The following is a 26,902-nucleotide window of genomic DNA, read 5'->3' as shown; positions in this document are numbered from 1 at the left end:
GAGCATCATTTTTGCAAACATGAGATTTTCCAGGGATAGATATATAGAGCACTATAGCCTAAATGTCTACCCCATTCTTATGCCCATTTTCCATTTGGGGAAAAGTCTTGACATGCGAACTGTCTGGCTCAGGTTTACACACCAGTGGGTGGTGGACAGGACACCAGGGCCTATGCCCTTCACCACCCTGACCTCCTGTCAGCCTGGCAGATCACCACACCTTATCTGACTCATACACCTGGAGGTCGTAGAGAGGTTTTCAGCGTGAGACCCAAGAGCGCGAGCTTCAGATCAAACAGATCTGAGGGCACCCTGCCAAGGAAGGTCCTAATTCCTTGGATCCTCAGCCTCCCAAGCCTCCCATCTGTACAATGAGGATGATAATAAGTAATCCTCACGAACATTGAGCAGATGAAGAAACATAGACTGGGGCTGGGCACAGTGACTCATGCCTGTAATCCCACCACTTTGGGAGGCCGAGGCGGGCAGATCACTTGAGGTCAGGAGTTCAAGACTAGCTGGGCCAAATGGTGAAATCCCGTCTCTACTAACAATACAAATATTAGCCAGGTGTGATGATGCATGCCTGTAGTCCCAGTTACTCGAGAGGCTGAGGCAGGAGAATCCCTTGAAGCTGGGAGGCAGAGGTTGCAGTGAGCCGAGATCCCACCACTGCACTCCAGTGTGGGCAACAGAGTGAAACTCTGTCTCGGAAAAAAAAAAAAAAAAAAAAAAGTAGACTGTATATAAAAGGGCTGAACAACAACGAGCCTGCCACTTAACTTATGCTCAGCAGGTGTTTTACATATCTCCAAAACGTCAGCATGTTCTCCCTCCAAGCATTGGCTCACTCAGTCCCTTCTGCCTCGAACGCAAATCCACTCTTCACCAAAACCCAGCTTTATTTGAAGGGTCCATCTCTGCATTTGTACAGTTAGAATTCATCTCTCTCTCCCTTGATCTCTCATACATTCCATTTGTGACTGTACTAAAGCCTCTACTGTCTCTCTCCCTGTATTTAAGCTACTTGAGTAGGCCTCCCCTACAGCATGTGATTCTCCAATGTTTGATGCCATAATCATAGCCTTATGAGACTATTTAAATATCAATGTCAGTTAAGCAAAGTTAATATTGCAATAGCCACCTTCCAAATGCTCAATAGTCATGAGTAACTAATGGACAGCACAGATCTGTAGACCATTTCCATTACTGCCACAGGTTCCATTGGACGGTGCTGCTGTGGAGTCCAGGGCCACATCTCAGTTCCCCTTGGTATCTTCCACATAGGGCAGGTGGCAGAGAGGACCACCTACCCTGAGACCTTTGCATGGTGGGCTGCTTTTCTTTTCTTTTCTTTTCTTTTTTTTTTTTTTTTGAGACAGAGTCTCGCTCTGTTGCCCAGGCTGGAGTGCAGTGGTGCAATCTTGGCTCACTGCAACCTCTGCCTCCCAGGTTCAAGGGATTCTCCTGCCTCAGCCTCTCGAGTAGCTGGGACTACAGGCATGTATCATCATGCCCGGCTAATATTTGTATTGTTAGTAGAGACGGGATTTCACCATTTGGCCCAGCTAGTCTTGAACTCCTGACCTCAAGTGATCTGCCCACCTCAGCCTCCCAAAGTGGTGGGATTACAGGCATGAGCCACTGTGCCCGGCCCCAGTCTATGTTTTCTCATCTGCTCAGTGTTCGTGAGGATTACTTATTATCATCCTCTTTGTACAGATGGGAGGCTTGGGAGGCTGAGGATCTAAGGAATTAGGACCTTCCTTGGCAGGGTGCCCTCAGATCTGTTTGATCTGAAGCTCGCGCTCTTGGGTCTCACAGTGAAAACCTCTCTACGACCTCCAAGTGTATGAGTCAGATAACATGCGGTGATCTGCCAGGCTGACAGGAGGTCAGGGTGGTGAAGGGCACAGGCCCTGGTGCCCTGTCCACCACCCACCGGCTGTGTAAACCTGAGTTCACTTCCCTGGTTCATGCCATTCTCCTGCCTCAGCCTCCCCAGTAGCTAGGACTACAGGTGCCCACCACCATGCCCGGCTAATTTTTTGTATGTGTCGTAGAGACGGGGTTTCACCGTGTTAGCCAGGATGGTCTTGATCTCCTGACCTTATGCTCTGCCTGCCTTGGCCTCCCAAAGTGCTGGGATTACAGTTGTGAGCCACCGTGCCCGGCCGGTGGGCTGCTTTCCATCCTTCAGATCTCAGTTCCATTGTCCCCTCCTCTGTGATTCCTTCCCTGACCACCCTGAAGCAGCTCATACCCATCTTTACCTCCTCGTCCTGTTTCATTTTCATCCAAGCACTCACTGCCCTCTGAGATGATCTTATTGCTGGATCAGTTCCTCTGTCAATCAGTGATTCTGTTTTGCTCACAGATGCATCCACAGTGGCTACAAAAGTGCTTATTGCACCGCCGTGGTAGGGGCCTGGACAATGAAGCAGGCCAGGAAGGCCTTTCAGACTCAGGGGAGGTTCCACTTTGATGTCACATGTAGTAAGATGGTTCCTTTTCCTAGACCTCATCTGTGAGATGAGGGGTTGGGCTAGACAACCTCTAAAGAACCTTTGGGCACTGACATCCTTTGATTCTGAAAGACCCACGGCTCATCCCTCAAGTTGAAAGCCACAGTCATTAAGTGGGAGTAGGCAGCAGAGGGTATTGGGTGACAGATCAAGCTCTGCGACTCAGGCCCTTTTTTTAGTCCCACCTTCCGGGTTACTGAAGGTCAGGGATGGGAACGGACATGACTAACTACCTACTGGGAGCTGACGACGTGTGTGGGCGACTTTCAGAAACTGTGGCCTGTCCTCCTCGGTTGTGACATAGTCCCATTTTACAGAGGAGAAACTGAGTTTCGAGTGAAGTAAAGAAGTTGTTCCTGATCAGAGACAGAGACAGGAAGAGGAAGGCAGGAGTTGGAAACCAGACCTAACTTACTCCTCCTCCCCCTCCTCCTCCATTCCACCAGAGCTAGAACAGCTGCCTGGTGCATCTTCTGCTTTAAATCAAAAAGCAACACAAACCAAAAAAAGCAAAACACAGTTCTGCCCTTGATTTAGTTTGGCAACAAGGAATTTTCCCAATTTCCTTTGTAGTTTTCCCCCAAAGTATAAACTTTCAGGAGACAAAAAGGAAAAATAAAAATAACAAACACCAGGACTTTCTGTGTGATATTAAAAAACAAAAAACAAAACAAAACAAAACAAAAACAAAAAAAAACCAAACACTTAAACAGAAATACAATACAATTGTATTTTTTCAGATGTCATAAAAGGGCAAGCTATTACTTTAAAGGACATTTTGGGTAGGGGTTACTATTCTACTTTGATTTTGATTTTTAGAAAATAATCCTTATGTTTTGTTATTTAAAAAGAAAAACAGGATATTAAAAATAATTGGAACGAAGACTGTGGCAGAAATCTGAGTGACCCTGGTCACTACATTAGAGAAATCCTAGTGACCCTGGTCATAGATTAGAGAGAGTCGAGCTCTGCCAGACTCCAATCTCCCAGGCAAACTCTTTGTGAAGTGGGGACGAAGGCATTAGGTGAAGGAAGGACCAGAGGGAAAAATACACAAACACTTGTCCCTGCTGTGGGCTCGCAATTGCTACCGAGGTCAGAGCAGCTTTGGGCCTGAGCTGTGGCATTGTCTCCACTTGCTGCTTTTTCTGGCACAAGTCTGAAGCCGCTGGAATCCCCAAGCCACTTGCCCTGAGTTACGAACCTCAGAGAGTGACACCTGTACTCCACTTCACCTAACCCCCAAGTCCCAGGTCGAGCCCCGTTTGGCTGTCATCTGGTGCACAGCCACGGCCTCGGGCCCTCAGGAAACTTTTAGTAGGAACAAAGATGATTACAGAAATGTTCTACACTCGCTGAGCTTTCCTCATGAGCCCGGCCCTGTCCTAACAGCTTCACACTTGTCACCTCATTCCAATCCGCCGCTGACCTTGGTCCACCATGACTCCTGTTTTACTAAGGAGGAAACCGAAGCCGAGAATGTCAAGGAACAGGCCCAAGACCACGCAGCTCATAGGTGTCAGACCAGGGGTTCCGCACAGGCAGGAGGGCCCCACCGTCCTCCCTTGCTCTGCAGCCCTTAACAGCTATGACGGAGCCACAGGGCACAGGGCAGAGCCTGGTTGTGGCCCAGAGGACAAGGTCCAGAGCATGCCTTGCTGGCATGTTTCCTCTCCACTCGCTGGAGAGGAGGCAGGAGGTGGGCAGGGTGGGGCAGAACAGCGAGCGCAGACCCCGGGATTCCAGGGAAAGAGCTCCTGCCTCTCCCATGTGCCAGCAGCGGCCTAGAGCACTTCCTCGTGTGTACATGGGGAATGGGATCCCCTTTGTGCCTTTCTCCAAGAGTTTCCATGAGTGTGAAATGAAAAGATGAATGAGAAAGGAAGCTGTAAACTATACGGTACTACACAGCTTGCTACTCAAAGCGTGGTCCCCGGACCAGCAGCACCGGCACTCTCTAAAAGGTGATTAGCAAAGCTAGATTTCGGCCTGATGCCAATGATTTACTGACTCAGGGTCTGCACCTGACAGAGCCTGGGTTCGCTGGGAGGAAAACATCCTGAGAGGGTAGAGATTAAAGTGAGGAGAAGGAGAAGCTCTATGAATCAGGAAGCCTGGGAGGAGTGGCTGCTGGGAGCCCAGCACCCAGGCCCCGGTGAGCGGCTTACCCAGTCTCATGGGTCACGTGGGCCTTCCGGATGGCACAGGCTGAACTCAGCGGGTTCTGCCATGATCCTTCACTTCATAGCTATGTGTCCACTCTGCAACTTAGCTCTGCCTGCAGAATGAGGCTCTCAATCCCTGCTAGATTGCAATGGGATCAAATCCGATGACACAAAGGAGAATAATGTGGAAATCCCTTTGCAGTCACAGGGGAGATCAGTGCCTGCATGAGGAGCGTGCTGTGCTGAATCTGCCAAAGAACGGAGCTCAGAGAAGCCAGGCTCCAGGTGTGGAGTGGGGAGGGGGACAGTCTGGCTCTTCCCAACATGCACCTGCTGGAAACCAGCTCCAAACATGATCATGTGAAGCTACTGTGGCCCTGAGCCAACGAGCCCAACCAACCTACCCTTTTTCAAATACACAGCTGGAGAATCTTGACCACGGCTCCTCACTTTGACCTGGCAGCGAAGACTTTCAAAGCTGGTGGCCTTTGAGTTCCCCAGTGCATCTTGTTTCTGGAGATGGAAAGATGCTGCATTATTATCCTGAGATGTTTAATAATTCAATCCAACAAACATTCATCCAACCCTAACCATAGCTCGGCACCGGGGCAACAAAGGTAAGTTAGTTTCTCCTGGTCTATTGGAGGAGACGGACATATAAGCAGTAACTTGCAGCCCAGAGTGTTAGCTGCAAAGATACACATAATTAGAGAAGAGATAATTAGAGAGGAAGGAGCAATTGATTCTATGGAGAACGAGAAGCTAGAAAAGTTTCCCATAAAAAGTAAATCTGACTAAGGTTCTGAGATATGAATAAGAGTTTGCCAGGCCAGGCATGCTGGCTCACGCCTGTAATACCAACACTTTGGGAGGCCAAGGTGGGTGGATCATTTGAGGTCAGGAGTTCGAGACCAGCCTGACCAACATGTTGAAACCCCATCTCTACTAAATTTAAAAAAAAAAAAAAAAATTACCCAGGAGTGGTGGCATCTGCCTGTAATCCTAGCTACTCAGGAGGCTGAGGCAGGAGAATTGCCTGAACCCAGGAGGCAGAGGTTGCAGTGAGCCGAGATTGCACCATTGCATTCTAGTCTGGGCAACAGAGTGAAACTCTGTCTCAAAAAAAAAAAAAAAAAAAAGTTTGCCAAATGGAAACAAGACAGGGTTGATTTTAAGCAGAGGAAACAGCAGACACAGAGACCCAGAATTTCATCAGTGTTTTCAGAACTAGGTTCAATAATTCAGTAATTTTTGGACTGTCAGTTACGAGGGGGGAGTGATGGGAGAGGAGAGAGAGGCAGGAGCTGGCTATGAAAGACCTTATAGACACTTAGTTTCTATCCAGGGAGTATGTAGAGGAAGGTTCTTAAGCTTGGAGATGCTGAAGTCAGACTTTCAGAGATCTTGTCATTCTCAGCCCTCTCTGATCTTTCTTTCTGACTTATTTCCAGCAGTCTTGCTATGTGGATGAGGTAGGATAAATTGGTGTGTTTTGTTCCCAGTATTTTGCCTTCCCCCTCAAGGTTGCCAAATTTTGAGTTTTCTGTGGGAATTTTTGGAGGACAGGGGCTATAGCAAGGCTATTTGAAGGCAACAACTCTTCTTGCTTTGCAGAAAGCCTGAACTCACTGAAGAGGCAATGGCCTGGGGAGAGGAGGAAGAGCCTTGGAGAGCAAAAAGAAAGAAGAGATTCCCGCAGACCTGCAAAGAGCTCAAGACGAGGTCCTGTGTGCAAGAGACCTTGCCCTTCTGTGGCCATGCCAGGTGGGGCAGGGGACGAAAAGATGCCAGATGGACCTGAGGGGCTAAACCCAACGTGCTGTGGCTCCAGCACTGGTAGAGCCCTCTCCACACCCCAAGCCTGGCCCAGAAGCAGAGGAGCTGGGAGGACTTTGGGCCCTGGCATTGGGAAGTGTGGCCAATCACTGAGGACAAAGCACCAAGGCCCTCCCATTGCCACCCCACCACAACACCTTAGGACCAAGAGCCCACAGCCCTGGAGAGAAGCCTTAATAATGCTTGAGATGGAATTTTCTGCAGACTTGATGGGGGATGATAATATTAACAGCAACAATGATCATACAACAATGGTCAATGAGCCTTCACTTTGTGACCAAACTCTTCTGTGAGCCTTTTCATGTAGGACCTTATTCAATCCTCAAAACAATCCAGTGATATGGGTGCCATTATTATCCCTATAACATATGGGGAATCTGAGGCTCCAAAGCACTAAATAGCAACAAGCAAGTAGCAGGACTGGAGGATTTGAACCCAAGACCTTTCCCTTCCTCTTCCCTGTATCTTGTAGCTACAGAACCTAGCTCAGGAGCCCTAAAATTCAGGGGTCCACCCTCTATACCCTTCTGCAATGTCACTTATGAAGACACTCTCACATATAAGCACATGGATACAGGGACATGAAATGCACCAGCACTGGTGATGTTGCAAAACTGCTATACATCTTCACGTCCTCCACTGACGGAATGCGAAGTAAATTATATACATCCATGAAATGGATTCATATACTCCAATGAGAAGGATAAGGTTAATTTTCAAGATTCTATATAAAGACGAATATCATGAGAAAATCAAGGTAGAAAAGAATATATATTATAAAATAATAGCATGCAAACAAATAAAAATACCATTATAAATACATAGAAAATTTCTGGAAGAATTCATGAGAAACCAGAGAGTTAAAAGGAGATCTGCACATGTTTATGAATTAGGAAATTAGGAGACAGGAGATTCCTGCTTTTCACTGGAGGAAGACAGGGGCTAATTTATCCTAATTTGATGGTACCACATGAAACTGACAGTACTCTACAAGCTTTGACTCACAGAATAGCAATGTTATGTGGTTCTAATATTTATTCTTTTTCCTTTTTAAACCATAATTATGGGTTTCTTTGTTTGTTTTGTGATGGAGTCTTTGCTCTGCGGCCCAAGCTGGAGTGCAGTGGCGTGATCTCAGCTCGCTGTAACCTCCACCTCCTGGATTCAAGCAATTTTCCTGCCTCAGCCTCCCCAGTAGCTGGGATTACAGGTGTCCACCACCACACACAGCTAACTATTTTCTGTTTTTAGTAGAGACAGGGTTTCTCCATGTTGGCCAGGCTGGTCTCAAACTCCTGACCTTAAGTGATCCACCCACCTTGGCCTCCCAAAGTACTGGGATTACAGACGTGAGCCACCATGCCCGGGCAACCACAATTATGTTTTATTTCTACAATGGGAAGGCATGCTGGGGTCTGGACCTCAAGGGGCAGTGGTGTTTAGGGCCCCCTCACATCTGGGCCACGCTGCCTGATGGGGCAGGTGGTTCTCTCCTGACTGACTTGTCAGGAATCCACATGACTCAGGCAGACACCTCTTATTCCACCTTCATCTTGGTTCTGTCCTGGCCTATCGCAGCTTCAACTTGCCAAAGTCCCACTGCTTTGAAGAAATGGAGGTAACAGAGGATCAGCTCTCGACAACCTCATTCCATCACCTGACCTGCCTGCTACCCATTCCTCAGAGCACGTCTGACCTAGAGTGAAGGAGGAGCAGAACCACCTCACCTGGTCAGAAGTCATGCAGGCCACATTGTCACTTGTCCAAGCATAAAAATCACAGGAAATCTCTGGCTCTGTCATGGAAACAGTGAGGAAGCTGCAGGCCTCGTCCTCTGCGCAATCTGAAAGCACCATGGGACAGTCACTCACCTGGCTCTCCTGGGGGATGCTGAGGACAGACCAGACACATCCCCCTGCCCCTGCCCCACATGCCCAAACACATACACACACACACACACACACACACGCGGATACACAAATACACACACTCCCTCCAAATATACACAAATATACACACACACGCACACACACCTCCCAACACACACACACACACACACAAATATACACCCAAATATACACACAAAAGCCCCCCCACACAAGCACACACAAAAATACATAAATACACATTCAAATACACACAAGCACACACACACCCACACAGCTCCAAACACACATACAAATATACACCCAAATAAACACATACTTCCAAATAAACACCCAAACACACACAAATACACACACAAGCATATACACACACAAATACACTCAAACACATGCACGCAAATACATACAAATGTGCATTTGAATGCACACACCTCCAAATACACACACACAGACAGAAATATACACCCAAATACACCTCCCAAATATACCCCCACAAGCACACATATAAACACACATTTATCAAGTACATACCATGAACCTCATGCAGTGTTAAGTGTTTTCAGTGTATTGAATCATCGATCCCCCATCTTACCATTAAGGAACTGAAGCACAGCTCCATTCAGGTACTTACTCACCAAGGTCACAAAACTACCAAGTGGCAGAGCTAGGATTTCAATCTAAGTAGCCAGACTTCAGAGCTTGTACAGTTACTAAGCTGTATCTGCCGAAATTAAACCTTTTTTACATTTTAATTGCTTCTACTCTATGAGGAGCCAAGCCTAGGTATCCATTGAGATCACAACTTTGTTCAAGGCTATGTCCCATTTCCATGAGGAGCAGACAGCAGCCCTGCAGGGGACTGAATGCCAGAATAGAATCCCCACTTCCTACAGTGAGTGCCCTCTCAGGATGACAGGAGGCCACGCGCTTAATGAGGGCAGGGACCACGGCTGCTTTTTGTGTACACTGTACGATAGGCATGAAGCATTCAACTGTGTAATATTCATGAATAATGATGGCAATTAATGATTTATCAGGGATAGGAGGGTTTGGTAGAAAATGTAAATCAAGGAGAAAAAGTGTATGCTTACATATTTATCATTACAAATCACTTTCACATATATTATTAATACTGATTTTTGCATTCGGTAAGAGGTAAATTTAGGGATGGGAACACCAAGACTAAGAATCAGCACAGTCTGTGGCTGATGGGGGTAACGCAGTAACTTGAATACCTTTGCAATCCAATTCCTGAGCTCTCCCCAGTGTGTCTGCCCAGCTGAAGGGCAAGGGAAAACCACTGGTATCTGGGATGGAGACGTCTTCCCTTTCTCTAACAGGACATCTCACAAACTGCAGCTCTATTGAGCTGACATTTTGGGTGCAAAGGTGGTCTTCTGGGGGTTTCCATCATCTCTTGATTTTCATCTCGCATTGTATGGCTGTAATGTCTTCATGAACTAGGCACTGAGAGGTGGATGATGTCATTTTACCCACAAACTACCTGGCTTATTCAGAAATCCCCCCAAAATCATTCTTTTTTAAACTTTTTTTTGAGACAGGGTCTGGCTCTGTTGCCCAGGCTGGAGTGCATTAACGCGATCTTGGCTCACCGCAACCTCTGCCTCCTGGATTCAAGCCATCTTCCCACCTCAGCCTCTTAAGTAGCTGGGATTACAGGCATGTACCACCACGCCTGGCTAATTTTTGTATTATTAGTACTATTATTATTATTATTATTATTTTGTAGAGACGCAGTTTCACCATGTTGCCCAGGATGGTCTCCATCCACCTGCCTTGGCTTCCCAAAGTGCTGGCATTACAAGCATGAGCTACTGTGCACAGCTCCAAAGAAAATAATTCTTACTGGTCCACTGGTTCATAGCTCTAAAGTTCTCCTGTCCCCTTAACCGAACTAACCTAATCTTCACGGCAAGCAGATCCCTACTTCGGGCTCAGGGACAAATTCATTCAAGAAAACAATTAAAGTTCTGGGTCAGTGTTAGAAGGATGAGCACCCTAGAATCTGTCTGGTTGGTTAAGTGCTGAACTAGAACCAGGGTTCCTACCATGGCCCCAATCATAGCTTCCCCTCACGTCCCCAGAAATCCACATTTCTGCCCTATTCCCCATCATGCTGTTTAGTTCTCTAGATGACTTAGTTTTCTTACCAGTTTTCTTACCTTTCCCCACCAAAAATGATATCCACCCCTTCACTGACTCAGTGGCTTTATTTTCCTACCCTTTAAATGGCCCTTTGACCTACCGTAAAACCACCTTGATTTTTCGTTACAGGCTGAATTATGTTTCACACTCAAAATTTGTATCATGTAGTCCTACCCCCAGCACCACAGAATGTGACTGCATTTGGAGTTAGGGTCTTGCAAGAGGTAATTAAGTGCATAATGAGAACATTAGGGTGGGCCCTAAGCCAATAAGACTGGTGTCCTTATGAGAAATAAAGATTAGGATACAGACACATACATAGGGAAGACCAAGCGAAGTCACAGAGAGAAGTGAGTCACCTATAAGCCCAGGAGAGGGGCCTCAGAAGAAACCAACTCTGCCAACACCTTGATCCTGGACTTCCAGCCTCCAGAATTATGAGAAAATTCATTATGTTGTTTAAGTCCCCCAGTCTAGGGTATTTTGTCCCAGTAGCCCGAGAAAACTAACACAGTGCTGGATGCCTGGACCTCTACTCAACCTGCAAATACTGCTTGTCTCGGATTGCTCTGCTCTCATTTGTCTGACAGGATGGCATCTTGCTGGACTTCCTTGATGCGGCTCTCTTTTTCAAACTGTTGTCTGTTTCCTCTCAGCATATTTTAGACACTGAACTCAGTGGCCCAGTTGGCTAAACCATCTCTGGATATGAACAGATGGACGTGTTTTCCCTGCTTGCCTCACTCCCTAAGATTCTGCATCCTCTTTTGCTTCCCATTCCTATCCCACCAGTTTGCCCTTCTTCTTTTTTTTTTTTTTCTTTTTAGGGAGTTTCACTCTTGTTGCCCAGGCTGGAGGGCAGTGGCACGATCTCGGCTCACTGCAACCTCTGCCTCCCAGGTTCAAGCAATTCTCCTGCCTTAGCCTCCCGAGTGGCTGGGATTACAGGCACCCACCACCACACCTGGCTAATTTTTTGTATTTTTAGTAGAGACGGGGTTTCACCATGTTGGCCAGGCTGGTCACAAACTCCTGACCTCAGCTGATCCACCCGCCTCAGCCTCCAAAGTGCTGGGATTACAGGTGTGAGCTGCCACACCCTGTCTGCCCTTCTAACTTAAGCTGTGTCACAGTCTGTGCACAGATGAGCAGGTATATGACCGTCCTTGTTGAGACAAATAACTGCCAAAGCTGTCCCTCAAGTCTACTGTCCTCGTGCTGGTTCCTCACATCTATTCATTTGACCACTTGGTTCTGTCCCTCCATTCCTGTCAATATCTCTCATTCTACAAACATTTTCTTCAGCTTCTACTTCATGCCTTGCACTGTGTTTGTGAAACAAACTATAGTGTGCTCACCATAACCAAAGCTGATATCCAAAACAGATTCACACTCAGAGTGTTAATTACTTAATAACTACATCACATGGGGGTACTGAGGGAGGCATAATGCAGTGGTTAAAAGGGCCACAATAGACACTGGGGACTACTGGGGGGAATACAGGGAGGAGGACAGGGTTGTAAAACTAACCACTGCGACTATGCTCACTACGGGTGATGGACTCAATCGTACCCCAAGCCTCAGCAGCATACCACATACCCATATAACAAATCTGCACGTGTACCCCCTAAATCTAAAATCAAAGATGAGATTATTTTTTAATATTTTTTATTTCAATAGCTTTTAGGATACAAGTAGCTTTGAGTTACATGGATGAACTGTATAGTGGAGAAGTCTGAGATTTTAGTGCACCCCAAAGATAAAATCATTTAAAACAGAAAAGACTGTAGGCTTTGACGTTGTTACTTTGGGTTTGAATTTAAGCCCTGACCCTTGCTGGCTTTGTGTCATTGAGCAAGTCACTTACACTCTCAAAGCTTTATTTTTCTCTTCTGTAACTCAGGATAGCAATGGCTACTTTATGGGTGGCTTTGGGACTGTGAGCTAATCCTCATAAACACACATGCTCAATAAATGGCAGCCTTTATTGCCACCTCTCTGGCCCCACTGTTAAAATAGGGAGATATATATCCTGACCTGGACGTGTAGATCCATGCCAAACTAATTTTGTTCATTTCCACCCTTAACACGTGCCATGTGGACAGCATACAGTAGGTACACTGTCAACTCTGCAATTAAGTTATGCATTCAATATACATTCTGGAAATCAATTCATTTATAGTGTTTTTGATAAAGTATGTTTTTAAATTATCATTTTAATAGTTTGATCTGGTTTGTCTTGACAACTCTCAACAGAGCTTATTTCCACACCTTCTTCTGAGTGCACATCTCCCCACCACTCCTCACCTGTCAAGCACTGCATCACAGGGAACTCAGAATCAGGAACTTTGGATCTGACAGCCACAGGAGCACTGGCATCGAAGATCACCTTTGATTCTGGAGCCTTCTCAAACTTCTGCAGCACTGAAAATAAAGCAGATTTAGTAAATCTGACTCGGAAAGGTGTAGGGCATCTGCAGAGAAGCCATAAAGACTATTAGGTCAGGAAGTCACTACCCATTCGTGGCTTTTGGTAACACAAATGTGCCAGGAAAAGCAATTCCTTTGTAAGGTAGCTCCAACATACTGCCGCATAGCTAATACTTAGAGCTACAACTTACCAGCTCTCCCTGCTTCTACTTCATTGTCATGAAGTGAGGTGGAAACTTAATGTTAGTACTTACAACTCTTTTCTTCTCATTAACATTGATAATATAAACTTACATTTCTCTGTCCCTATCCTTCAGTGCTAATTACATCATATAATTATTTTACTGGCACTTTCTTTCTGTAAAACAACTTGAATTCTTTCTGAAATGAGGTAAGTTATTTTTTAAAAGACACGTGCATATGTATTTAGGTAAATCTGAAGACATGTCATGTGGCTCAGGCATTTTTAAGATTGTTTAAGTGATTTATTAGCATCTGTTTTCCTAGCTACCATCAATACACTTGAGTTCCATTTGATAGGAATAACATAGTCACAGCTCATAAAACTAGACAAGTGAGCAGGAAGAAATACAATTTCTCGGGGTGATGAGACTTGGAACTCATTCTTCACCAAGCAAAAAAGAAAGCAAAAAAGAAAGGTAACTCTCAAGGAATGAGATTCATCTTCCAAGCCACAAATTTCCAAGAGCGTCAATATCTTGTAGTCTTACAGGTAACTGTCAAAAAGGAAGACTTACGTACAACTCAAAGGCACATGAGTATCAGGTTTTTTGCAAACATAATTATCAACTTATATACAAACACTAATTAGGTACATCCATTGCTTTATTTAAAAAGACTCATATCTATATAGTCATCAAGAAGACTTATATCTAGATTAGTTTTCATCAAGTCAATAAATTCAAAGCCATCCAAAGTGTTCTTTTCTCAGCTTTCATAATAAGTGCAGAAAAAAATGTTTTTTCCTTTTGGGATTGGGTTGAGAGAAGTGAGCATTAATATAAAAGAAATGACATGCTCGGCCAGGCACAGTGGCTCAGGCCTGTGATCCCAACCTGCTCTTAAGTCTTCAAAAGTGTTGATAAAGAAAAGAATTCTGATTTTACAAACTGGCCCATATATGTCAACTGCTGAAGTTGCCAATTTCATGTGCTCTACCCACACTCAGTCCTTCCTCTCTCATCTCTTTTTTTATTTTTATACTCCTTAGTAGCTCATTTGTAGAGACAGCAAGCTCCAGTCCAGCAAATGCCATGTTATATTCATCACAGTGTCCCTAAGTCTTGATTGGTACAGACCAGATGCTCAAAATATTCTAGGAGACTAAATAAAATTTGAAAGGTCTTTCAGTTTCTAATTAAATTCTGCCAAAAATACAGTACATTTAGCACTTCAGTCAGAGAATCTGCTGGTTTTCAGAAAAGGGACACCTTGGTGATAGAGATCTTCACATTTCAGCATTCTGTGAAGAAGCTCATGGCCGAGCAGAACAGAAACAATCCATGAACCAATTTGCCAATGAATTATGCCAATGGAGTCAGTTTGCAGATTTACACATTCTGTTAGTATAATTTCCCATTTATCCAATTTATACTTAAAGGCTACTTACAAATGTCTTAAGGAAAGCATAAAAGGTTAACATTAAAGCAGAATATATATTAATATTTCTTCATATTTTTTGCATAGTTTATTGTGGCTACTTAGGTTCCCGTCTCCCTCCAGGGCAAAGACAATATTCTGATAATATTTGAACCCTCACTAGCCAGGATAGTAACAGAGAGACTACTTTCCTGTATATTGAATGGATAGAGGGAGGCAGGGATGGAGAATACGAGGGAAGGAGGGAGAGGCAAACGAATGACTAACAACATCATCACAACACCAGGAAACCAGGAGATAACACTATGATGGCACAGTTCCAACGTCATGTATATACCTGGGTTCAGGCACTTGACGTGGTATATGAAATCTTCAGCATAGGTCGACAAAGATCAGAATTAGGAAAATGAACCTAAAGTTAAAGGCAAGATGAACTGGAAATATTTCCAGTGAGCAAGGTGGAAATATTTCTACTAACTCTGCAAGTAAACAAAGGAAACAGAAGATCAAAGGGAGTGCCAGGAAGCTGCAGCAGGAGAGATTTCAGAGAGAGAGGCAGCAGGCAGTCAGGGAGAGGCACCAACTTGGGAGTGAGCCCTCAGCTCAAGTTCTGATGCCACCACCAACTCTGTGTCCTTGGACACCTTGCAACCTCTGACAGTTTCAGTTTCCTGGCTGTGAGGACTAAATAACATAGCATGGAATGGTATATGGTATATGGTATATACCAATCACTTAGTCAGTACTAAGCCCCTCTGCCCCCTGCAGAACACCTTGCCTAAGTCTCAGAGCTTGTAAAACTGACAACAGGAATTGAGGTGGTAGAAGAATCTCCTTCCTTGAAGACCTTAGGAAATCGTTTCAAAGAATCCCAGACAACTAGAGCAACTTGTTCATTCTGTCAAAGAGTACCTATGGCCCTGGAATAGAACAAGAAATAAGACACAATTCTAGCACCAAAGGAAAATACCATCTAATGAGGTTAGAGCCCAGACGGGAGGCTGGGATACTGCAAATGGTGCTTTATCCCAAGAGCAATGAAGAACTACTGAAGAGTTTTAAGGGGCATTGCATAAGCAGAATCTCCTTTTAAATAACAGCACTAGAAGCGTCATAGAATAACTGTTGGACTGAAGCAAGAAGATGAGTTAGGCGGGTATGGCAGTAGTATGCAGGTAACAGCAGAGGCCTGAACAAAGGAAGTGGCAAGAGGACTGAGGGAGGAGCAAATTCCTCTCAGGTAGGTACCTGCTTGGGGAGGTATAAGTCCCTTGCTTAAGACCTAGCCTCAAGGACAAAAGCCTTAAAAATTTTACTCCCAAAGAGAAAGTTCTTCTCAAAGGCAATTCTGAGAAGAGACGTGTTGACATCCCAGTGAGAGCCCAGCTTATTAACATAGAAATCCCCTGGCATATCCAGAAAGGGAAACTTAAGCTCAGAGCTTTGCATAAGAAGCCAAAGATGCTGAAGTTCTATTTGGAGGCTATTCAGAAGCCAGTGCCTCAGGGAAGCATCATCAAAGTTGTCAAAGCTGAGCTGTGACTCCTGAGCAGTTCTGGTGCCACTGATTAAACCATCCTTTCTGCCCTGAACAATAGGCAGAATACACCATGAAATGCCCTACAAACTGCATAAGACGATCCTCAAGGCCAAGCCATTGACAGAGATGCAAAGAGAGCTCAGAGCACTTAAGACAATAATCCCAGGACTGACGGTGATCACCAGGACTGCAGGGCAAGTTGTTTCCTCTAAGGACACAGTCTCCTTCATTTGTGAAGCATCTGGCTAACTGATCTCTCCAAGTACTTTCCTGTAGTACTTCCCCTGTTTTTTCTGCCCAAGAAGAGGGATGTTGGGAAAAAAATAAGACTTTCATTGGATTTGCAATTTATTCAAGAATACACACACACACACACACACACACACACACACACACACACCCTTCTTAGGACTTGCTAGCTCTTCACTAGAGAAGGGAAATTATTGCTCTGAGAATTAGAAAATGAAAATTTCTCACTTGGATTTTCACTAATATTTTATCCTATGAGCTGTACCAGCTTCCCTGAAGGACAGACTATGCATGCATATGTGTGTGCATGTGAGGATATGTTTATTGAGGAAGCAGGTAAATCTAGGTGGAAATAGATTGGTGGAATGAAGAATACAAAGGTTTGGTAGTTTGACATACACTGATTCAAATTATAGGTATATTCTATCCTAACTATGGAACCAAGAGAAGTGCTTAGACATTTTTGTCTCAGTTTCCCCTCAGCTAAAATATTGGCAATAATATCTACCTTTTAGGACTACCATGGATTCAAATTTGATAAACCCATAAAATGCCTGGCACACAGTAAACCCATGTATGTTAGGCCCTCGCCTTACACAGAAATACTAAGAGACTGGCTTGCTCGGGCTTGTCAAGTGTGCAAAGGTCAGCCACAAGACCTCAAGCAGAGGCAGGTGGCTCCAGGGAAAGGTGGAACAGAATCATAAAGATTGAGAAGATGCCAGGAATAAGGGACCTTGCAGACTGTTTCAGCCTCCCTCCAAGTTTAATAGACAGGGAAACAGGGCAAATACTGTTTCTGAGCCTTACTCGGAGACATTTATTACCACCGGTAGGTATCCCATTCCTAAAGCACTCAACACCCTTACAAGGGTGGAAACTGATGTCTCCATTTTATGGATGAAGAAACTGCTGAGGGTGAGTGACTTGCCTAAGACAGCCAGTAAAGGCACCATTGGGATTAAACTACTTCTGATCCCACAGGACATACTTTTCCCTTCTGTCCCTCTGGTTCCCATCACATTATATATTGTAGAATATCTGATGGTTCACCTGGGACTTTCCCACCCAGTATCTCACTGAGGAACTGTACGTGGCACAAGGTAGAGCTCAATACATATTTGTTGACATTATAGGTTGATGTTGAAAGTTACTGGGGAGACTAAGGTTCCGAGGGATTGAGCAACCTGCTCTAGATCACCCAACAATTAAGATACGGAACAAGACCTGCCACACACGTCTTCTACAACAGGAGTCCCCAACCCCTGCGCCATAGACCGGTACCAGTCCATGGCCTGTTAGGAACTGGGCCACGCAGCAGGAGGTGAGCATTGGAAGAGCGAGCATTACCACCTGAGCTCAGCCTCCTGTCAGATCAGTGGCAGCATTAGATTCTGAGAGGAGTGCAAACCCTATTGTGAACTGTGTATGTGAGGGATCTAGGTTGCATGCCCCTTTGAGAATCTAATGCCCAGTGATCTGTCACTGTCTCCCATCACCCCCAGATGGGACCGTCTAGTTGCAGGGAAAAAAACTCAGGGCTCCCACTGATTCTACATTATGGTGAGTTGTATAATTATTTCATTATATATTACAATGTAATCATAATAGAAATAAAATGCACAATAGATGTAATGTGTTTGAATCCTCCTGAAACCATCCCACCCTGCCACCCCTGGTGTGTGGAAAAATTGTCTTCCATGAAACTGATCCTTGATACCAAAAAGGTTGGGGACTGCTGCTCTACAACGTACTACTGAGGAAAAAATGCTGACTAGATTAGTGAAGGCAAGCTGCCTAGAAGAATGGAAGCCTCCACAGATCTTTTAATATAAAAAATCATCTCTTGTGCATGCTGAAGTACTTAGAAGTAAAGGTTCCTGATATCTGGAATTTACATAGCAAATGATTCAAAAACAGAGATAGTGAAATGTTAACAATTTTTGGATCTAGGTGATGGGTATTTGTTCATCCTATGGTTCGTCCAACTTCTACACAGATCAAAATTTTTCAAAATGAAAAGTTGGAGACAAATGCACCTCCAGCTTCTCTCCCTGTCTAAAAAGCCCTTGAGACCACTCCCCAGTCCCCAGGAACCATGACTGATTTCACCTCCAGCACCTACTCAAACACTGTGAGTCTTCAAGTGGGGCCTCTGTTTCCGACCATGGCAGCCTCCACCCCTCACCATCCACACAGAAGGCCTTCCCACTGCCCCTGTCCCTCTGGCTGGCTCGGTACTCGCCGTTCTGGTCACACTGCAGGCCTGCTTCGTTCCTCTGACAGTCAGTGACACCTAGAACCAATAGATTGACACAGTCATCAATGATGGGCCTCTGGAATCCCCCCACTCCTACTCCCAGGCTCTGGGTCATTGACAAGGTGTCCAAGTCACACATCTAACTCAGACATTCCAGCTTAAAACTCTTCAGTGTCCCCACTGTTCTGATTGATAAGGCCCCTATAATTTGGCCACCACCCCCCCTAAGTTCTGCACACACACCCCATGCTTCACGAACCACCTGCTTCATTCCATGCCCTGAATACACCAATCTAATCTCTCTGATACCATGTGCTCCAACACAGACTTTGCTCATCTGGGCCATCTCCTGGCCCACAGCTCTCCCAATCTTTGCTGCGTGAACTCTCCACCATTCACCTGTTTTCATCCTAACTCTCATTGTCTCAGGAAAGCCTTCCTGCTATGGTCTAAATGTATGGGTGCCACCTGCCAAAATTCACATGTGGAAACCCAGAGCCCAGTGCAACGGTATTAGCAGGTGGTGCCTTTGGGAGATGACTAGATCATGAAAGTGGAACACTCATGATTGAGATTTGTACCCTTTAAAAGAGGCCCAAGGGGGCTCGTTTGTTCCTTCCAGCATGTGAGGACACAGTGAGAAGGTGCCATCTGTGATACCTTTATCAGACACCAAATCTGTTGACACCTTGATCTTGGACTTTCCTGCCTCCAGAACTGTGAGAAATAAATTTCTGCTGTTCATAAGTCACCCAGTTTATGGTATTTTCTTACAGCAGCCCAAATGGACTAAGACATCTCTGGATGTCCCAGTTTAGTCAGGCCCATATGTTACGTGCTATCACAGGGACCCACCCTCTCCTTCACAGCAGGGCACACTGTTACAATTCTCATTTATCTGTGTGAATGAATGATTGATGGCTGTCTGCCTCCCACTCGTTAGACATTCCAGAAAGGCAGAGACCACGTATGGTTTTGCTCACCATTGTATCCAAATGCCTTGCTCAATGTCTGACCCACAAAACAAGCTTCCTCCTAAAGTCAATAAATGCTAGTCAGATCCATGGATGAATAACTCTATATCCATGTTCAAGCTGTTTCTTCTTCCTAGAAGACCTTTCCCCACTGGGCCCCCTAGCTAATCTCCCCTTGTCTTTCAAGACCTCTCACAAGCTGCTGTAAGAGTAACTAACATGTACCTCCGCTATACTACTCATTACATCACATGGATATGCTTACACATTTCTTTTCCTTGCCAGACTCTAAACTCCTTGAGGACAGGGACTTTATCATTACTTGTTTTATTTAATATATACCTACTACACGCTTGGCAGAAAGCAGGTACTCAATAATTTTTGGATGAATGAAATTAAAAGGGAATACCTTCATTTGGTTCTCCAGGTCTGGCAAGTAGGTGAAAGATAATATTTTACGGCAGCCCAGAGATTTCATAACATCTGAGTTTCTATATTTCCAGACTATTGGTTATGTGATTCACCATTGACTAATAACAGCTTTTTTTTGTGGGAGGTTACAAAGGCTATTTTTAAATAGAATATTTTGCATGCTATACATGAATTAATACATCAATAAACAAACAAGTAAATGAAGAGCTGCTTCTGCTGAAGAGTTATCAGCAGAACCTCAAACATGGTCCAGTGAACCAGCTAAGTTATAAAATGTAGGAGAAAAGTATGAGTAAGATCAATAATAGAGACATGAACTATATAGAGGAGTTGGGATTCTAAAAGCTAACCTAACACCAAAAGGAAGTCAAAGAAATATTGTAATCTCCTGGCATTATTTAAAACTTGGCAGACTCTTCTGCCCTGTGCTTCTTTTCAGTACAATTCCATTTAAGAACACAGGCCTGGTAATTCAATGCAAGTTAATGAGTCATAGAGAAGTTTCTTAGGTATGAACAGATCCTTGGCACAGACTCCAACCTTGATCCTAGAGAACCATTCACTAAAATCTATTTCACTGCTCAGGGAAGGTGTTTGGGAGAATGGCAATGATTCAACACAGCCCTCTACTACTGCATGAAAATGCAGTCAATGTTCACCCCCAAAATGGGTGGGGAATAAATGCTTATTGTTTATGCTAAACATTTTGATTTCACTTTGCTACAGACTGATTGTTTATGTCCTTCTCCTACCAAATTTATATATTGAAGCTCTAATCCCCAGTGTGATGGTATTTCGAGGTGAGGCTTTTGGAAAGTAATTAGGTTTAGATGAGGCCATGAGGGTGCAGCATGTGGTTAATGCCGTTATTAGAAAGAGAAGAATAGGAGATTTTTCTGTCTCTTCCTCTGTGTATGTACTAAGCAAAGGCCATGTGAGAACATAAACAGGAAGAGAGCCTTCAACAAGAACCCAATCATATGGGCACCCTGACCTCAGACTTCCAGCCTGTAGAACTGTGTGAAATAAATGTGTTGTTTAGGCAACCCAATGTAGGGTAATTTGCAATAGCAGCCTAACCTAAGACACCCTTTATTACCACTCTGTGAGTGAGGTATCATTGACTCCATCTGATACATGAGGGAGCTGACATTCAGAAGAGGAAGGTGGCTTGGCCTAGGTCACAGTGCCAGTGGTGATCAAACCTGGTCTGGCTGGCGCAAGCCTCAACCTGCATCCTCTATTCCCTGACATTTCTGTCATATCCCCTCCGTAAACAAGGCTCAGCACACTACATTAATCTTCTTTTAAGAAAGTGCTTCTCGGGTATTTTGATAGCACTTCAAGTCATCTCAAACTACAAGTACTCAAGTCACTGTGCACAAACTGAGGGTGATGCTCAGATGTCAAAGACACTCTATTTTCCCAGTGAAGAGTTTATTCTCCAGGAAGAATGCCTGACTCCCAGCTCATAAAATTCCTTTTACTTTTATTTTATTGGAATTACTGTTCTATTACCACTGCTTTCCTGACCAAGAAACTGCCCTGAGCAAAGTATCTTGATCTTTTCTGATGACTTGTTTAAAAATTCTAGAAATCATTTAGATTGTAAGCACAACAGTTTCCCTCACATTGACACAGTTTCAGACTAACAAGAACAGATGCAAGTTATGGGTCTTTGCTAGGAAAAAAAAAAAAAACCAACAATACCCAGGGGACTATTAAGTAAATAGGTCGAGTGAAATCACGTGACATATGGGAAGGCCACACGTACATACAGTCCTGGCAAATTCATGCAACAGAAAAGGAAGATGAGCTACATAGCAGTAATGACTATAGGTGGAAAATATCTTCCATTTTTCAATCTGATAAGGTTGACTTACAAAAATCAGAAGTTTCAGAATCAGATAAAACCAAGATCAAAGACCAGTTACATCATCCATTAGCTGAGTGACTTTGACTAAGTTTCTTTTCTTGGAGGCTTAGCTCTCTTATCTGTAAAAGTTGGGCTACTAATACTGGAAGAGGTATTGGGAGTATCGAATGAGGCAACACAGGTAAAATGCCCCACCCAGAGCCTGGCAGTGGGTAAGTATTCAAAGATGGTAACCCCTTTGATTACTATGTTGTGTACCCAATAGTTCTCACAGCTGGGTAATTTTGCTCTCCCTGCCATTTCCACCCAAGAGACATTTGGCAATGTCTGGAGACATGTTTGACTGTCACAATTTAGGGAGGGGTGCTACTGGCATCTGAGAACTACTGATGCTACTAAATATCCTACCAGGCACAGGCCAACCCTGCACAAAGAATCATCTGTCCCAAAATGTCAATAGTGCAGAGATTGGGAAATCCTGTTGTGTTCCATTTCATTGCAGGTCTTCTCTTTCAAAGAAGCACCCCACAGAACTTACAGTGAGTCTGGCTGAAAGCTCCGGCAGAAATGGTCATTCTGCCCGCAGGACATGGGACACAGGCCAAGCTCCCCGCCTGTTCTTGGTAGAATCCGACTGGACAAGGAATGCATTCCTCATCTTGGGAATAGCTTCCTTCAGGACACTTAACTAGAAAAAAACAAACAGAGAAATGATGTTAAAAATCAAGACACATGCTTCACAGTTACAATCCCGGAACACACAGGGTACAGGAAATCCTCAGACCAGTTCAAGAGCTCATTCATTTAACAAACGTCCACTGAGAACCTACTGTGTGTCAGACTCTAAGAAGCAGGGAAGCAGCTGTGAGGAAGTCAGGCAAGCTTCCTGCTGTCCAGGAAGTGACATGCTAGTAGGAGATGAGAGGGTCAGACAGGGATTTCAAATATGGGTAAAATAAAGTAGGGGGTTGTTTTACTTTGTTTCTTGGTTCAGAGTCGTGTTCTTGAGAGTTTGCCAATAACTTCCAGAAGAAGTGAGCTTTTACCCAGTAAAAGGTGGAAGCTAAAATCCCGGCCACTATTGGCAGCACTTAGTCTATCGCCCTGTTACATACATTAATACATCACTCCCATGGAAAGTCTGTATTTCATCCCCATTTCACAGTTGAGAAAGCTGAGCCTCAGACATCCATGCATGACTTCCTAGTATGCTTTTCAGCAAAGGGCAGTGGGAAATTAAAATTATAGAATATGCCAAGCGCAGTGCAGAAGTTTTAATGTGTTTTTCTCACAACCGTATGAGGAAGTTACCATCTCCATATCAGGCTAGAGAGAACTGAGGCTCAAGGCTAAGGTTGGCCAAGCAGTGAGGTGTCAGAGGTGAGATCTGAGCTCCATTCACTCATCTCCAAACCAAAGTCTTTGTTCCTTCCACCAATCCAGCCACCTCCCTCTGGCAGAGAAGTCAGTACCACTGAGTGGGACGTGCTGAGATGGAGCCAATGTTGATTTAGCAACTACTATCTCTGGTCTGCGTGTGTAGCTGGCATTTCTGAGTAAATTAGAAACTCGAGCCACATTTTGGAAACTGAACAGTGTGTTTTTTGGTCTGCCCAGAGCAATTAATATCCTCCTTCCGAGAGTGGAGTTTCATTACTTCTATGAGTCAAGTTGGTGATGATTATCTCTAGCATTTCAACCCCAGAACTGTGGCCTTTTTTCAAGTAGCCTCCAAATTCACCACCGAAGGAAAATAAAAGCCTTTCGGCCAGCCTACATTGCCCAGCCTCCAAAAGCCGAGGTGCGGGGAACTAGCAGAAATGAGAGAGCTGGGACTTAACTTCTACTGCAAACCCCGCAGGTCCCAAACTCTTGTCTGTGCTCAGGGAATGCACGCGCTGTTTCCTCCCACCGGTTCTCTCCATCTCTGACGTCAAGTCTTTTCCACCCAAAAGAGCACGTTTCTAAGTCAGAATGAGACCACAGCTGCCTTACTGTCAACCTTCCCTCAGGAGAAGGGGCTCTCTTAAGACCATTGGGTCCACTGCCACCAATAGGTGCTGACCATCAGTTAAATCCCTTGAAATCACTGGAAAATCCTTTAGCCTATTTATTTATTTATTTATTTATTTATTTTGCAATTAAAATAAATTGCAAAAACCGTAATTATTTTTGCACCAGCCTAATAAAATAAGACAGTTATACCTATTTGAGTTTGAGAGTCTCACAAAGCTTTAGGGTCAAGTCACCCCTCCTGTCAACCCTTGTCCACAAACCCCCAATAGTGACAGTCGCATTTCTGCTGAAGAAAAACATCTGTGAAGAACCGTAAAGGTCCTTCACCCCTTCAGAAGGTGGCTCAGCCCACACCTGGTCCTTTCACTCTCCAACTTAATATTCTTCCATGGTCCCATCTCCAGCCCACTCCCCTTGCTGTGCTCCAAGGCCTCTCCTGGCCTGTCCCTGTCTCTCTGGCCCCACCTCCTCTCACATTCCCCACGCACCCCATTCCCCAGCTGTATAAATTATGAGCACTGTTTCCAAAGAGTCTGCAACTTCTCGACTCCCTGCATTTATACCAATCTTTCTGGAATGTTCTTCCTCACTTTAGCACCCTCAGCACAGGTACACACACACACACACACGCACACACGTGTACAAACACGCACTACCTTCTGTCTGCTCTTGCCTGAGCAACGATTCCTCACCTTTCAAGACTTCCGCCAGCATTTCCTACCCCAGCACACCTTCCCTGACCACCCTGGCTGGGATGTAACAGGCTTCTTCACAGGATGACCAGCTGAATACTCACTGACCTCTCCCCAACCAGGCTGTGACTGCCTTGAGAGTGGAGCTTTGTTTTTTGCCTCTCCCTGAGTGTGTAACATGGCATATAATATTTTGAAAGTTTGGATGAATGACAGGAAAGAAGAAAAAAAGGAAGTAAGGGAGGAAGGAAGGAAGGAAGGAAGGAAGGAAGGAAGGAAGGAAGGAGAGAAGGAGGGAGGGAAAGAAGGAAGGAGCGAGGGAGAGAGGGAGGGAGGGAGAGAGGGAAGGAACGAAGGGAGAAAGGAAGGCAGGCAGGCAGGCATAATTGGTTCAGGAAAAAAATCCATAGGGAACCAGCTCTATTAGAAGAAATTATAGTGAATGAGTGAAAGTTAATATCATCCAGAATAGAATATGAAAAAATATAGATAATTTATCAGTTATTCTCCTTCATAAACTAATCTGCTATGAAGGTTGCCAGCAGGTAATTTCAAGGAGAAGCCATATAGCTGGCTTGAGGCAAGAGGGTGAACAAAAGTGACTCCATCAGGGACGCAAACACAGTCTCTGCTCCCTGGCCATCGCCAATTCCCTGGAACAAGGCTGCTGTGCCTACATGAGTCACGAGGGATGGACTTTCCTACCAGCCCTCTGAGTCACTGCCCTCCGAAGGGGCCATCCTATTAGCCCTCCCCCAGGATGACACAGAGAAATCTGCTTTATTGCCACAGGACAGTGCTCTGCCTTGTAACATCACAGCTGTGTTTTTGAGGGAAAAGTGCCAATAAGAATAGATATAAGAATGAGACGGTGTGATTTCACCAAGAACCTCCTTGTTGAGAAGGGAGATGTGTGAGGCAGAAGACAGAACAAAAAACTTGGAGGCAGACAGAGCTGGATTTAGATCTCAGCACTGCCAATTTTCACAACAAACCATTTGCCAGGAGTTTACTAAGTGCTGTGCTCTGCATTATTTCATGCTATCTAAACAACAATAGGTATTACCCCATGCAATAGGTATTATTATCCCTATTTTTCAGAAGATGCCTAGTGAGAACAATGGACTTTCTCCAGGATCCACAATGAGAAAGTGTTGGAGTCAGGACTTGAACTCGAGTCCACCTGACTTCACAGAGCAGTTTCCTAACGCTGTGTAGCACTATAGGCCCATCGGTTCCTCGTGCATAAGACAGAATTAATAACACCTGAGTCTCTGGACGGTAAAATGCTAGTAAGGCCACACACATATCAAAAACTCGGTAAGGGACAGGTACTAGAACTGATGCTGAAGAAAATTCAGAGCTTTTGGTACTGCTTATGAGACTTCCATTCTGGATCTTTCCAACCCTTAGGAGTAAGGGGATGGGGCCGTGTGGTGTGATTGACAAGTCCTTTGGAGTCAGTTAAAGGCTGCAGCAGCTGGAAGATGAGTGTAGGTTTATCTAGAGCAGGACTGGCAAACCACAGCCCATGAGCCAAATTCGGCTCACCTTCTATTTTGGTAAATAAAGTTTTATTGGAACACAGCCATACGCTTCTCCCCACAATGGCTGAGTTGAGTCACTGAGACAGAGACGGTATGGCCCCCAATGCTTGAAACATCGCCATCTGGCCCTTTGTAGGAAAGGTTTGCTGAGTCCTGTTCCAGTCCAAGCGTGTCCTGGGCAAGGTCTCCCATGCAGTCTCTTCCCTGCGCCCCATCCTGTGACTCCCATAGGGGCCCTAGGAAGCCCCGTGCCCTGATGCCAGTTGCTGATTCCCAGGCCCTACTCTTTCCCCTTCAGGCAAAGTTGAGCTGAGCGGCCCCTCAAATCTCCTTGTTGACAGGAACTGATATTTGAGCTTCCTAGAAGGAATCTTGGGACCAGGTTTCTAGGCCAGCCCCTTTATTTTACCTGTGTGTTGTGGGGGATGGAAAGGAAGACACCCAGAGGGGTAGAACTTCCTTGAAGACACAGAGTCAACGCAGGTTCTCTGCCTTCCCTTTACCTCTATCTCTGGCTGCAGAGGGCACCCCTGAGGCCAAGAAACCTCCTGAGGCTGCTTCCAGACCCCCGTGGTACATCACCTGGGGCAGCTATGAAAGCAGGCTCCTGCAGCCCCTGCTCCCAACATGCACACACACAACATACACACATAGACACATCATACACATTCATACAGACAAAAACACA

At 44.9% G+C, this 26,902-nt stretch overlaps 1 protein-coding gene across 3 annotated transcripts in view; it reads right to left on the bottom strand.

Moving 5' to 3' along the window:
- Positions 1-26,902, bottom strand: part of TG (thyroglobulin) — a 273,445-nt gene that overhangs the window by 197,271 nt on the left and 49,272 nt on the right. For all 3 annotated transcript variants that reach the window (XM_031669772.1, XM_031669774.1, XM_031669773.1), the window contains exons 21-25: positions 22,498-22,647; positions 18,543-18,713; positions 12,886-13,002; positions 8,254-8,369; positions 5,095-5,203 (exon numbers count right to left, since the gene is read on the bottom strand). In XM_031669772.1, coding sequence (XP_031525632.1) covers positions 5,095-5,203; positions 8,254-8,369; positions 12,886-13,002; positions 18,543-18,713; positions 22,498-22,647 — 663 coding nt within the window. The remainder of the gene's footprint in view (positions 1-5,094; positions 5,204-8,253; positions 8,370-12,885; positions 13,003-18,542; positions 18,714-22,497; positions 22,648-26,902) is intronic.

This window comes from Papio anubis, chromosome 8 (assembly GCF_008728515.1).
Source record: "Papio anubis isolate 15944 chromosome 8, Panubis1.0, whole genome shotgun sequence".
Lineage (NCBI taxonomy): Eukaryota > Metazoa > Chordata > Mammalia > Primates > Cercopithecidae > Papio > Papio anubis.
Note: the sequence above shows the minus strand (reverse complement) of the source record. Positions and strands in the feature narration are given on the sequence as shown.